General features: G+C 42.7%; 1 protein-coding gene across 4 annotated transcripts in view; it reads right to left on the bottom strand.

The window, feature by feature from the left end:
- Nucleotides 1-4047: 4047 nt before the first annotated feature.
- TBC1D9B (TBC1 domain family member 9B) overlaps nt 4048-12623 on the bottom strand; it is a 35601-nt gene continuing 27025 nt past the window's right edge. For 3 of the 4 annotated variants that reach the window (XM_054037277.1, XM_054037280.1, XM_054037279.1), the window contains exons 16-22: nt 12158-12398; nt 11769-11834; nt 11296-11367; nt 10829-10879; nt 8261-8314; nt 6314-6420; nt 4048-5711 (exon numbers count right to left, since the gene is read on the bottom strand). In XM_054037277.1, coding sequence (XP_053893252.1) covers nt 5013-5711; nt 6314-6420; nt 8261-8314; nt 10829-10879; nt 11296-11367; nt 11769-11834; nt 12158-12398 — 1290 coding nt within the window. In that variant the 3' untranslated portion in view covers nt 4048-5012. The remainder of the gene's footprint in view (nt 5712-6313; nt 6421-8260; nt 8315-10828; nt 10880-11295; nt 11368-11768; nt 11835-12157; nt 12399-12623) is intronic. The other variant, XM_054037278.1, reaches the window with a different exon arrangement.

Below are 12623 nucleotides of genomic sequence, written 5' to 3'. Positions count from 1 at the left end.
GGAACTGCAGCTCAACACCAGCCTGAAAGCCCGGGTGGTTTTCCCTGCTCAGGTCTCTGCAATGTGTAAAACCGGCCTCCGGGGGCTTCCACCGCCTTCAGAGCACTGACATGTCAATAAGAGCAGCTGGGTGCTCCCGTCCCCCGTGGCTGTTCACCTCCGCCCCACTCCCGCTGCTCTGCATGCTTTCGCCTTCCTTCCCCCTGCCTTGGCTCTTACCCACTCCCTTGCCATGTCTCTCTGCTCAGCACATCCTCCAAACTGAACTCCACCCTAACGTTTGCCATCACTCTGCTTGCATGTTGCATCCCTTTCTGTCTGTTTACACTGGACACACTGTGGGGGAGGGGTTGTTTATCTAACTTTGTACAGGGCCGAGCATCAACGGGCCCTATTCTAGGTTAGTCCTAAATTCTACCATTCTATAATCAATCAGATACCTTTGGTACCTCACAAGAAGCCTCCCCCAACTCAGACTGATATTTGTCATTACACCTTCAAGGTTCATCCAGCAATTTTCTATCAGTGTTCACAAGCAACCAGATCTTTCATTTGCTTTTGGGTATATAATGTGAGACATTGGGTATCAAGTGCTTGGTTAAATGGATTCCCTCTTCATCCATTTAGTTTGTAATTAGGCAGTATTCCATGCAGTTTAGTGTTGATGGGTCCAATAACCTCTAGATGTTTGGTTTCTTTATGGGATTAAGCAGTACAATTTTCTTCCTTCCCCACTGGTACTAAAACTGCTTTTCTTTACTATTAGCACAGCTCCTTGACTGTTCAAATGCAGTCATCAGTGGTAAAGTAAGTTTATTTGCTATTTTTTATTTTGTACTGCTGCAGCATCTCGGAACCCATCATAGATCAGCCCCCCACTGTGCTAGGTGCTGCACACCAACATTAATTTCCTTCATATCCCAGCTTGTCTCTCCTCCAGGCTGGTTGGTTGGTTGGTGTACATTTTTAAAGAATCCCCAGACCTGTTTTTTTAATCAATTTCCCCCCATAAGCTCTTCCTCCCTCCCAATGTTTTTTGAAGACAACCATTTGTGGGTGTTTCAATGCTATTTCCCCTCCTCGCTACTTAATGACCTCTGTTACTCATGAGCACACTAGCAGTTTAAATGCCCAGAATCTATGTACCCAGAAAGTGTGTTTGTTCCACAGAAGCAGCTGACATTTTAAAGATTTTAATGAGAAAAAAATATTCAGGATTTGAAGCTCTTCTATTCCCCTATTTCAGATCACACAGGAGTACATGCCAAATAACTATAGCTTCCTTGGTCAGTCAAATCCTTAAGTATAGATATAGACAACAAGGAATCTTTCTATATAGTACTTACAAAGAGTTATTACTAGAATTTCCAGTTTTAGGAGAAAACCCAGCAAGAGTGGGCTGGAGGGCATATAAGCCCACGCAGAGTTGCTGGCAGCTTATTCCATGTGACTTTGGAAGATTTTTTTTTTTTTTAATGTAAGGGGGGGGGGGTGTGTAAAATTTTTTATTTCTAAATATCAGCCATACATTTGCCTAAGTACCAAAAAGCAGGAAAGCGTCCAAAAACCTTTCTGCACAGGATCTCTCTGACCTTTTCAAATAGAAAATCAACATAATCTGCCTTGACCTCTCCTCTCTGCCTTTTCTGTCTGTCTTGAGTCAGGCCCTTTCCTTATCCCTCGACTACTGTCATCTACTCCTCTCTGCGCTTGATACCAGTTATATTTTTCCCAAGTCCATTCAAAATGCTGCTGGCTCTTCTTTGACCACATCACTCCTTTCAGTCTTTCCTGGCTTGCAATCTCTACTGTATTAGATATTCTTGCCTTTACCATTTAGCCCCAGCCTATCCGATCTAAAGGACTGAGCTGTCAATTACCACACCTTTGCTCTTGCATTGATGCCGACATCAATTGCCCGTGTATCTTTAAGGCACCTCCATACTTTCTACTACGCCACTAGCTGTGTATTGAAAATCTTCCCATCAAAATGTGAGACCTTTATCCTCTTAAATCCCTCCTTAAAACCTACCTCTGCCCTAAAACATACAAATCACTGCTGGCTGACTTAGGCAAGTGCAAGCTGCAACTTGTGTTTCTGTTGTTGATGTCCTCCCAACCCCACCCCCATCCTATTAGTTTGTTTTGTCCCCTACTGAAGTCTGTCCAAAACCTAGACTTGTGAGCTTTCTGGGGCAGGAACCATCTTTTGTAACTTGCACTGTATTGTGCCAGACACTGTATGGACATCTCTTATACCTGGTGGTGGTTCCTTGGAGTTGTAATATAATCACCCCTAAATTGTATCCTCTGGATTATTAGCCAAAATTCTTGGTGTAAGCTTAACTCAAAAAGCTTGCTTCCATGTGGAAACATGTATAATAATAATAATAATAATATATGGAGATATACCTATCTCATAGAACTGGAAGGGACCCCGAAAGGTCACTGAGTCCAGCCCCCTGCCTTCACTAGCAGGACCAAGTACTGATTTTGCCCCAGATCCCTAAGTGGCCCCCTCAAGGACTGAACTCACAACCATGGGTTTAGCAGGCCAATGCTCAAACCACTGAGTTATCCCTCCCCCCAATATTTCAAAGTCAATAAAAAACAAAACAAATGTTTAAGTTGTTCAGTGCCCCAGGACTGCTGTAGTAGTTGGCAAAGGCTTCTCCCTAGAAGCCGCAGACCTACCTTGATTAAAATAATCATGAAGGTGACCACTGCAATCCAGAGAGAAGGGACATGTTTTTGCATCCCCACAGCGATTAATCTGTGTGCAACTGCAGTCTCCTGGCACTGATATTGTGAGGGAGATGGGATTTGTGTGGAAGGGATAGGGAGAGAAAAGCGAGACCCTGGAGCCTGAGTCAGGTGACATAGGCCAACCATTGGGTCTACTGCCTTAGGCAACAATCACAGACATACAACCTAGCTATGGAGTGAGGAAAAAATCATACGCTCAGACACCTTGAAGGTAAGCAGTGTTCAGCTGATAAAGTGGAAGCCAGTCCAGGGCTGTGTGTGTATTCTGGTTCATTTATTGAGCACATGACAGATCAGACATAGACAATGTAAAATCACATGTATTATCTGTACTTAAAAAAATTACAATAAATTACTGAAGAATTAATAAAAGCAATTTTACTAGAGCTGCTCTCCAGAGGTACATGACAGAGGAGGCAGAGAATTAAGAAATATGCATTGGCTGTGAATACAGAGAGAACACCACAAAAGGAAGTAACACTGAACATCGCATAAAATGGTACCTTTCTTGGGAACATCCATCAGCTGGCTCCAGTCTTTGTCATCCCCATCTGTTCTGAACACCAGCCTGAAGCACCAATGTGGCTCACCCTCAGTACTGGGTCTGCACCAGCCACATGCCAACATTCTCACTCTCTGCCAATGAGGCACATGCCACTGGAACACAGATGCTTTTGTAATGAGATGAATATGTCTGTATGAAAAGAAATTATGTTTCCTGGGAGGCGAGGCCCTCCCACAGGGAGGTTACCATTTCCAAATGGAGCATCTACTTTCCGCTGGTCCACAGTTAATTTGCAGAGGGTAATCTGTGGCACTCCCTCCAGCTATATAAGCTTTTAAACTTGAGGGTGAGCTAGTCTGTTCAGATTTCAGCTATTAGAGTGATGGCTGAGAGGAGAACACCACAACTTTCCTCCCGCATCTGCTTTACTTCTCAGGACTGAGGGGTAAACAGCTCTTTGGACTCCTGTTGTACAGGAGGCCTGGAGATGCACAGGCTCCTGGAAAGCACTGTACTTCAGAGAGGCTACAAAGAACAGTCACAAGTGGCACCAGGTGCTCATGTAAGTTTTCTGCCTCATATAGATCAGATCTGCTGTGGTCCTGTCCACAGTGAGAAACTGATCTGCTAAGTGATACGTTTGCTCTGTGATCATTTAGTGGTTGACATGGGTTCTGTAAACCTGGGTCATACATTGATAGTCGACTGATTTACGACAAATTTACTATGGATCTTATTAAAAATTGGATCCATCATTAGTATGATGAAGTAAATGAAGTAAATAATTTCCTGACAATATAATTACATAGATATTTTTCTTTTAAAAGCTAATGGCTGTGATGACCTAATGTGAGAAACAACACGAGTAAGAAAAACAGATCTGTGTACCGACAGCTTGTAACAACTAGGCTCCAATAAGTTGATTTCCAGTTCAGGACTTGCCTCCATGATCTAACCCCTTGGCAGACCCAATATCTATTACAGCCCTACTGCTTCTTATGCATCAATGCCAAGGAGCTTGTGGCTTCAGACACAATTCAAAACCACCAATTCCTTGCGTCAAAGAGTTAAAAACAGAGGCTTAGAAAACAGTGTTTACATGAAACCTTCTTGTAAAATGTTGAAAAACCACATGCTACTGGGATGGCAAATCACATCCAATAGAAGCCTCCAGATCTGAGAAACTACTGCATTCAAATCTCAGGATCCTGGGATCAATGGGATACAATCGCAATACATCTGCCAAGGTACAGCACAGTATCTAAGAACCTAATAAGACTATTTTATAGGCCAAGGACCTAGAGCACTTAGACATACTGCTTAGATCACAGAGTGGCAGCCAAAGACGTACAGAGTTTCAAGCTGGGCTGCATCTTCTGTACAAAACTACCCAGGAACCTACAGCAAATGAGGGTAGGGCATGGAGTGGCTGTGTTTGAAATAAAACTTCATTTAAAAAAAGATAGCCAGAGGCAGACATGCATAATTTACAGTGGTAATTGCAAGCCTTAGGGGCTATTAGGTTCTAATAGCTTTCATGCTCTTGAGAATGTAATGTAATTCCACCAAGCAGGGTCTCCAGAGAAGTGTATGTTAAACAGCCACTGTGACAAGCCACTTATTCAGCAGAATCTACTGTAGTTGTTGTGTAGTTATTGGTCTCGGTAAAAAACTCCTGCCATCTGCCCAATGTCTATAGCCTCACCCTTTATCACCTGAGACATTACTGCTTTCCTTGAGTTCAGCCTGACACTGAGGAGGAGAGATCATAGTCACTGGATGAGCTGAACTGCCTCTCTACTTTCTTCTGCTCCTTTATCTTCAGGCCAATGTCAACCTTCTTCTCAAAGTAGTTGACCAGGGCTGTCTCTGTAAGCATGGAAGCCAAGACCTGCTCAAAGGAGATAGACCAGTCAGTGTCAATGGTGCTGCCATACCTTGCAGCTGAACTGCTAGCTTCACAACCAACTAGGACTGTGTCATCTGCAATATCTTCACACTGCAGGGAACCCGTGCTGACCATGGAGTAGGAAGACATGGACATATCGTCTTTGGTTTCATCGTCTGACAGGAGCTGTATAGGAGATCCTGGTCCTTCTCCACCATCCCCATCTCCTGGAGTTTGTTTTTCCTGCTGGGTTTTTCCAGCCTGGATATCGCCGGAAGCTCCGTCTCCAGGGTCAGCTTGGGGTTGCTGCTCCACTGCTGAATTTTGACTGTGTTCAGACATTGGTGACTCCTCTTCACTCACAACATCCTGGGTATTATTTGCTTTGCAGTCATCAGTCTTCTTCATGGGTCGGTTGGAGAATTTTTTTCCAACCTCCCCAATTCGTAGGAGGAGGCTGGCTACAGTGGCAATGGCATGGTACAGCTCTTGTTCCACTGGGTCCTCACTGAACATGTTGTAAAGGGTCTTGCATAACTCTATAAACTGCTCCTTTAAAAACAGAAAACGAAACCACAGGTTAGATATGAAACCTCCACTAAATCTACAATGGTGGATGAAACTATGAGCCACCTACTAAGAAGCAATGACTCCTATTAGAGATCATCCTGTATTAGATCATGCCCTCAAGTAGCAGCTTATGTTTTCATTTACTAATATGTAGTCCAATATTTTGCATAGTGCTCCATCTTCTAAAGGTAGTGGAAACCCTAGGCAGTGTGTAATCAGGGGAATGGCACTGAGGGGATGTTTGAAGCACACTGCACTAGAGGGGAGCTTTTGTTTAGAGTTCTAATAGGAGAAGGAGGGTTAAATGCACCTGATTTTCACCACTGGAAATATGTCTTAAGTTTGAAACAAAATTAGTTTAGTCTATAAGTAAAATCTCAAACTAGTCCCCCATCGGATGCACGTCCATATAATAGAACCACTAGAGTTTGACATTATTAGAACTCTAAATATTGAAACAGCAAGTAATGCTGCAAGTAAGGATTAAAGTGTATTGGCAGAACTCTGAGCCTGTTGTATCTTGCCTTACTCCACCTCTGCTGTAAAGTGCTCAACTGGAAACACATTCTCAGTTCACTTCCTACCTGGTTCATTTTGGGGAGATCCTTGATGGTTTCTTTCTTGGAATACTTTTCCTTGGCCCACATTCGCAGGTAGTATCTGTAATCCTGGGGACTGGTACCCTTCTCCTCTGCAAGGCAAGGCCAGATCATTAGAGTCAGGGGTTTAATGGATCGAGATGCCAAACCAACCTAGTTTCCTTCTCTGACAAGGTTACTGACCTAGTGGATGGGGGAGAAGCAGCAGACATGATATACCTTGATTTTAGTAAGGCTTTTGACACTATTCCACATGACATTCTCATAAGCAAACTAAGGAAATGCAGTCTAGATGAAATTACTATAAGGTGGGGGCACAACTGGTTGTAATACTGTACTCAAATAGTAGTTATCAATGATTTCCTGTCAAACTGGCAAGACATATCTAGTTCAGTCCCACAGGTGGGTCCAGTCCTATTCAATATTTTCATGAATGTCTTGGATAATGGAGTGGAGCGTATGCTTATCAAAATTGCTTATGACACCAAGCTTGCAAACACTTTACAGGATAGGATTACAATTCAAAACAAGCTTGACAAATTGGAGAATTGGTCCAAAAATCAACAAGATGAAATTTAAAACAGCCAAGTGCAAAGTACTACACTTAGCAAGGAAAAATAAAGTGTCCAAATACAAAATGGGGAATAACTGAGTAGGTGATAGTCCTGCTGAAAAGCATCTGGGGGACTGCAAATTGAATGAGAGTAAATAATGTGATGCAACTGTGGAAAAGGTGGACACCATTCTTGCGGGCAACAGGAGTGTCATATGTCAGACAGGAGATAACTGTCCCGCTCTACTTGGCCCCGGTAGCCTCACTGGAATACCGTGTCCAATTCTGGGTGCCGCACTTTGAGAAAGATGTGGACAAACTGGAGAGAGGACAAACGATAAAAAGTTTAGAAAACCTGATTTATGAGGAAAGGTTAAAAAAACTGGGCGTTTGAAAAAAGAAGACTGAGTGGGGCCCTGATAACCGTTTTCAAATATGTTAAGGCCTAAAAAGCATTGACCAATTATTCTCCATGTTCATTGAAGGATGGACAAAAAGTAATCAGCTTAATCTGCAGCAAGGGAGATTTAGGTTACAGGTTAGGAAAAATATTCCAATTATAAGGGTAGTTAAGCACTGGAGGTTGTAGAATCACTGGAAGTTTTTAAGAACAGGTTGGATACACACGTGTCAGGCATTGTCTAGGTTTACTTGGTCCTGCCTCAGTGCAGAGGGGCTGATCTAGGTGGCCTCTTGACGTCCCTTCCAGCCCTACATTTCCATGATTCTATGCTGGCAAGAATACTGTTTTAGAGCGTTTCACTGACAGGACTCGGGAGATGAGACCTACAGGGAAGGGCACTCTTTTTTTATAATTAATGGAGATATCCCATCTCCTAGAACTGGAAGGGACCTTGAAAGGTCATCGAGTCGAGCCCCCTGCCTTCACTAGCAGGACCAAGTACTGATTTTGCCCCAAATCCCCAAGTGGCCCCCTCAAGGATTGAACTCGCAACCCTGGGTTTAGCAGGCCACTGCTCAAACCACTGAGCTATCCCTCCACCCACTCCACTTTTAGACAGTTTTTCTGATGTGATGCAGAGGAGCAAAACTAACACTGCTGCAATCAGCTTGGCAGTTATGAAATAAACTCTGCTCTTCTGTAAATTTTGCAGTTCTGAAGTCCATGGCGGGTGAGTTAAGGCCTCCCTAGCACATCAAGACCCTTTCAGGGAGGCTGTTACAATACCAGAATCAGCAAGGCATAAAAATTCCCTTGACCACATTACATTGTGCCTCTTTCCATGAGCGAAGCCTTGAGAGGTTTCCTCTGCTAGGGTAAAGGGGTAGGAGTTAAAAAACTTGACATGACATGAATGACAAAACTGGGAAATGCCAGGGAGGCTACTACTTGTCCATATTAGGGAATAGTTAGTTACCTTTTTCTTTGGAATCCTCATTTCTCCCTCCTCTGTCTTCCTGAGTAGCTGCTTCTAAACAAACATTGATATTAGAAAAGTGACTCAGCGAATATCCTATTTACTGCACAGTGTGCAATGAATACAAGACAACTTACATGTCCAGTATGGTACTCAGACTGAGTATTTTTAATAAAATTAGGGCTAGCTTTCCTACGCCATTCCCCTACAGCAGACAGCAGGACTGAAAGAGCCACAACTTGAAAAATCGACTTGCACACAATAAGTAGGAAGCTTTTCCAGAATGTGAGTTTACATTTTAAGAAGTTCATAAGCCCGATGGTTCCAAAGGTTACTTGTTACTCATATTTGGAAAGTCAAGTCCTTGGGTTGTGTGAGGTGTCTCCTAAATTTCCAAGCCTTATGGTATTGTCTAAAATAGCAGTTTTCTTAATTTTTTCCACTGGTGCAGCTCAACAGGTGGTAGATGTGACGCTGGCACACTAGGTGCCAGTTCATGTCAAGGTCCCTAGGTTTCAACAGAACACTGACAAATACATAACTGGAACCAGTCTGGCTCACCCATTTGTTAGTATTGTTAAAATAGGCCTTAGTTCTAAAAATGTGCTTAGACTTTATGGAATGCTTGTAAACTGCTGCATGCATTAATCTCACTTATAATATCTGTATCCCATGTCATAAGATAATACATATGCAACTGTAAATCACCAGTCGGAGAGAAGCATTACCAAGTGTGAAATACTAGCTTGCCACAAGGAGGTGTTATCTCCTGTCCAACAAAAGAAGGCCCATAAACACTAGACAAACCACTGTGGAACATCAGAGGACAAAAAACTGTTGATTGCTCTCCTCATCCCCAGCTGAAGAGGAGACATGCAACTGAGTTCCTCCCAACAGCTGAACTTGCAACTTGAAACAGAAGGGGGGAAGCAATAAAAGGTGGTAACAAAGAGAAACTGTATCTTTTATGCTGCTTAGACTCTGAGGGAGCAAGTAATAGTAAGCATAAGCAAAAGATCCCCAGTGCTTGGCCTGGGTTAGCCCTAAGGGACATATAGAACTTGCATATTATAGAAGCTTCAATTACCTTTTGAAACAGTGGAACTCATTTGTGTGAACGTTTACCTGCTTTAACCTTGTAAATAACTCTCGTTTCCTTTTCCTAGTTAATAAATCCTTAGATGATTTATTATAGGATTGGCTACAAGTGCTGTCTTTGGTGTGAGATCTTAGGTGCAATTGACCTGGGGTAACTGACTGGTCCTTTGGGACTGGGAATAACCTGAATATTGCTGTAGTACTTGGTGTAAGGGACCATCTTTCACAAAGGTGAGCTTACCTGGGTGGCAAGATAGATCAGATTACCCAAGGGGACTGTCTGTGACTCCAGGTTAAGGCTGTATAGTGCTTGAGGAGTTCACACTCGATAATAGGTTAGTGAAATCTAAGTGCAGAACTCACAACCAATTTGGGATTTGTGCCCTGCTTCGTAACAGTCTGCCCTGAGGTTGTTATTCACATGCTTGAGCCACCACAGGACAGCTTGACATTAGCAATGGTAGAAGTTTAAAGAAAAGTGTTAGCATATACACAGCCTGTGAATGAATAGGAGTGAGCAGGGGCAGGAAAGGAAAGAGGGAGGAGAGATTGATGGGATAAGTGGGCAAAGAGAAATATGGTACAAGGGGATAGGTAAGAAAAGAGCACAATATGGAGAAAGAAGAGAGAGAGAGATAAGGATGAGATGAAATAGACATAGACGTTAACTAAGCCCCATGATCTATTATAGGAAAGAAAAAATGGAATGAGCCACAGAAAGAAAGAAGATACAACAAAAGCAAGAGAAATTAAATACATAAAGATGATGGAACATTATTAGATAAATATATTATTCAAATGTCACCAATGTTATTTGAGTAATTTATTTGACACTGTTATTCAACCAGCTCTTTAGAGTGACACAACTTATTTGGCTAATATATTATTCAATATATATTAGTGAAATTTATCAAATAATAGACTTAATCCTTTTATTCTGCTATTTGATCAGTCATAGTAATAAGTTAATTTTAAGAAGCGTATTAAATAGACAGTTGATTGACAATGCTATAGTACACATTAAATAGTAAGCAAATCTTTCCTTTAAGCTGCCAGGCTCTGGAGAAGCCCTGGTGATGGCACTGCTATCTTTACATTGGCTAGTAGACTTAGTTCTCAGCCTAGTAGGTGTCAAGTAAATTTTTCAATGTCTGGGAATAGCCATTACCAAATTCCGCTGGAGGAACTATAGGCCAAACTTTTTCTCAAGGCCAAAGCCTCTATTTAAAATTAGTCACCTTTGGTTATAACAGAGATGTAACCCAGTAGACAGAACAAACACAGGTACTGAAAGGCATCTAAAACGCACATGAGGCCAACAAACAAAGTGCTAGGGATGTATAGAGGGAGTGCCAGTGGAAAGCAGCAATAAAATAATTTCATGGTATTTTAAATGGAGCTTCAGTGCTGGCAGATTATTTTAGCATAATAACAAAGAGCTCAGTGTGTGCACACACCCTAGAGACTAACCTTGAGACTCACAGTGCAAGAAGAAATCCAGCTCGGAGACAAAAGGAGATACTGGAGCAGCAGAGAGAGGGTTTGAGGGCAGGGTAAATCCCAGGGAAAACAGAGAGAGTGGGCCAGACACAGAGACACACATAAAGGAGGGGGAAAAAAAAACAAAAAAAGAGAGACACAGTGAGACTCCCTGAACTTGGAAACAGGAAAGACGGGCTGGTAAAAGCAGACAGCATCATTAACGTTCCTACTCAGCAGCCTCTGTGAGAGAGTTTCACAGCATGCTGACTTCGCTTCTAGAAAAGCAGAGATTAAACAGCACATCAACTGACTCATCTCCCCCATGCAACAATGAGAAGCAACCCTAAAACACTTCTACTGATCAACCCTGCTTTGGAGGGTCACCATTCAAACGGGACAGACTTGTGCAACACTTGCTGCCTGCATCTCTTAGGTTAGAACAGGTATTATGTTACCTTCTGTCGAGATATCCTCTGTGAAATAACTTGTGGCTTCCAGAGCAGACTCAGCCTCTTCTGAGATCAGAGCTGTACATGCAGAGAAAGGCAGAGAGAGAGAACAAGAGAAGATGATCAGGTTACTGAGGCACCTCCCCCTCCCATCATGTAACATCCCTGTGGAAACTACAGCAATTACTTACATTGATAATTCAGATAGATCATTTTTTTTTAATGTTGTTTAAAATATTTAGCTGTCCTTCAATGCAATTTAGTAGCTGGAAATGAGGCTGGCTATGTAACCAGCTTTCTGCAGATCATCCGCAAATTCTTCATAGATCAGTTTGAGAACCACTAAGGTAGGATATCCACTCATTCCCCTCAGTAGTGGGAATACAAAAAGAAGCTTTATTGAAATATCTAGCAAAACACATAAGGATCCTCCTCAGCCATTGGGTGTCTGAGAGGAGGAGGGAGAAGAGATCACTCACCTGGAGGCAGGTGCAATTTGTAAAGTAGTTTAAGCTTCTCAGTCAGGTCACCATGGTACATCCCACCTGTGTAGGAAAGGGTGAGATAAATAGCCTTTAGTGTTAAGAGTCACTGATAGCTGACAGGATCCATCAAACAGACCGCTAGAGTTCCCATAGAAGCAAGGGGAAGCTGAAAAGATCTGCAACTACAGCCCCTGTACAGAAAGAAATCTGTGCTGCTGCATCCTGCGCAAAGTCTAACTTGTTTAGCAAGAAGGCACTTCTCATTTTGTAATGACATCGTCCTCCCTCCTGGATGAATTCCATTGTCTCTCTATGGTTATGTGCTTGGAACAGTGGAAAACTTTGCTAAAACATTCCACGGCATCTCTAGAAAAGACACTTACTCATCCCTGTAACAAACTCCTTGAAGTTAATGAGAGAGTCCCTGTTCTCATCTAGAAGCCGGAACATTCGTCCTGCCAGCACAGGTGTGTGGAGACCACAGGACCAGAGGGTTAGACTGTCAAACAGCTCTCTGAACTGCTCCAGGTCAATGCGATACTGCTCCAGGTAGGGCAAGCTCTGATCTCGGTGGGCGGCTGCAGTGTGGCTGCTCCCCCAATAACAGCTTGTCAGGTGTTTTGCCTTTGAGGGGAAAGAGTTAATAGGTCAAACCACTAATAGTTACACAAACCTTCATGCTTAGAGATTCAATTATACTCATGGACAAAGACACTGCGTAGCCAGAGAAGAGACTTTTGCTCATACATCTATTTTTCTCCTCCCCTTATTTACTCCGAAGGTCATGTGTGATCATGGCTGAACTCTGAGACATGAAAGAAGAGGATCTGATCAAACTAGAAAAAGACT

This window comes from Malaclemys terrapin, chromosome 8 (assembly GCF_027887155.1).
Source record: "Malaclemys terrapin pileata isolate rMalTer1 chromosome 8, rMalTer1.hap1, whole genome shotgun sequence".
Taxonomy (NCBI): Eukaryota; Metazoa; Chordata; order Testudines; family Emydidae; genus Malaclemys; species Malaclemys terrapin.
Note: the sequence above shows the minus strand (reverse complement) of the source record. Positions and strands in the feature narration are given on the sequence as shown.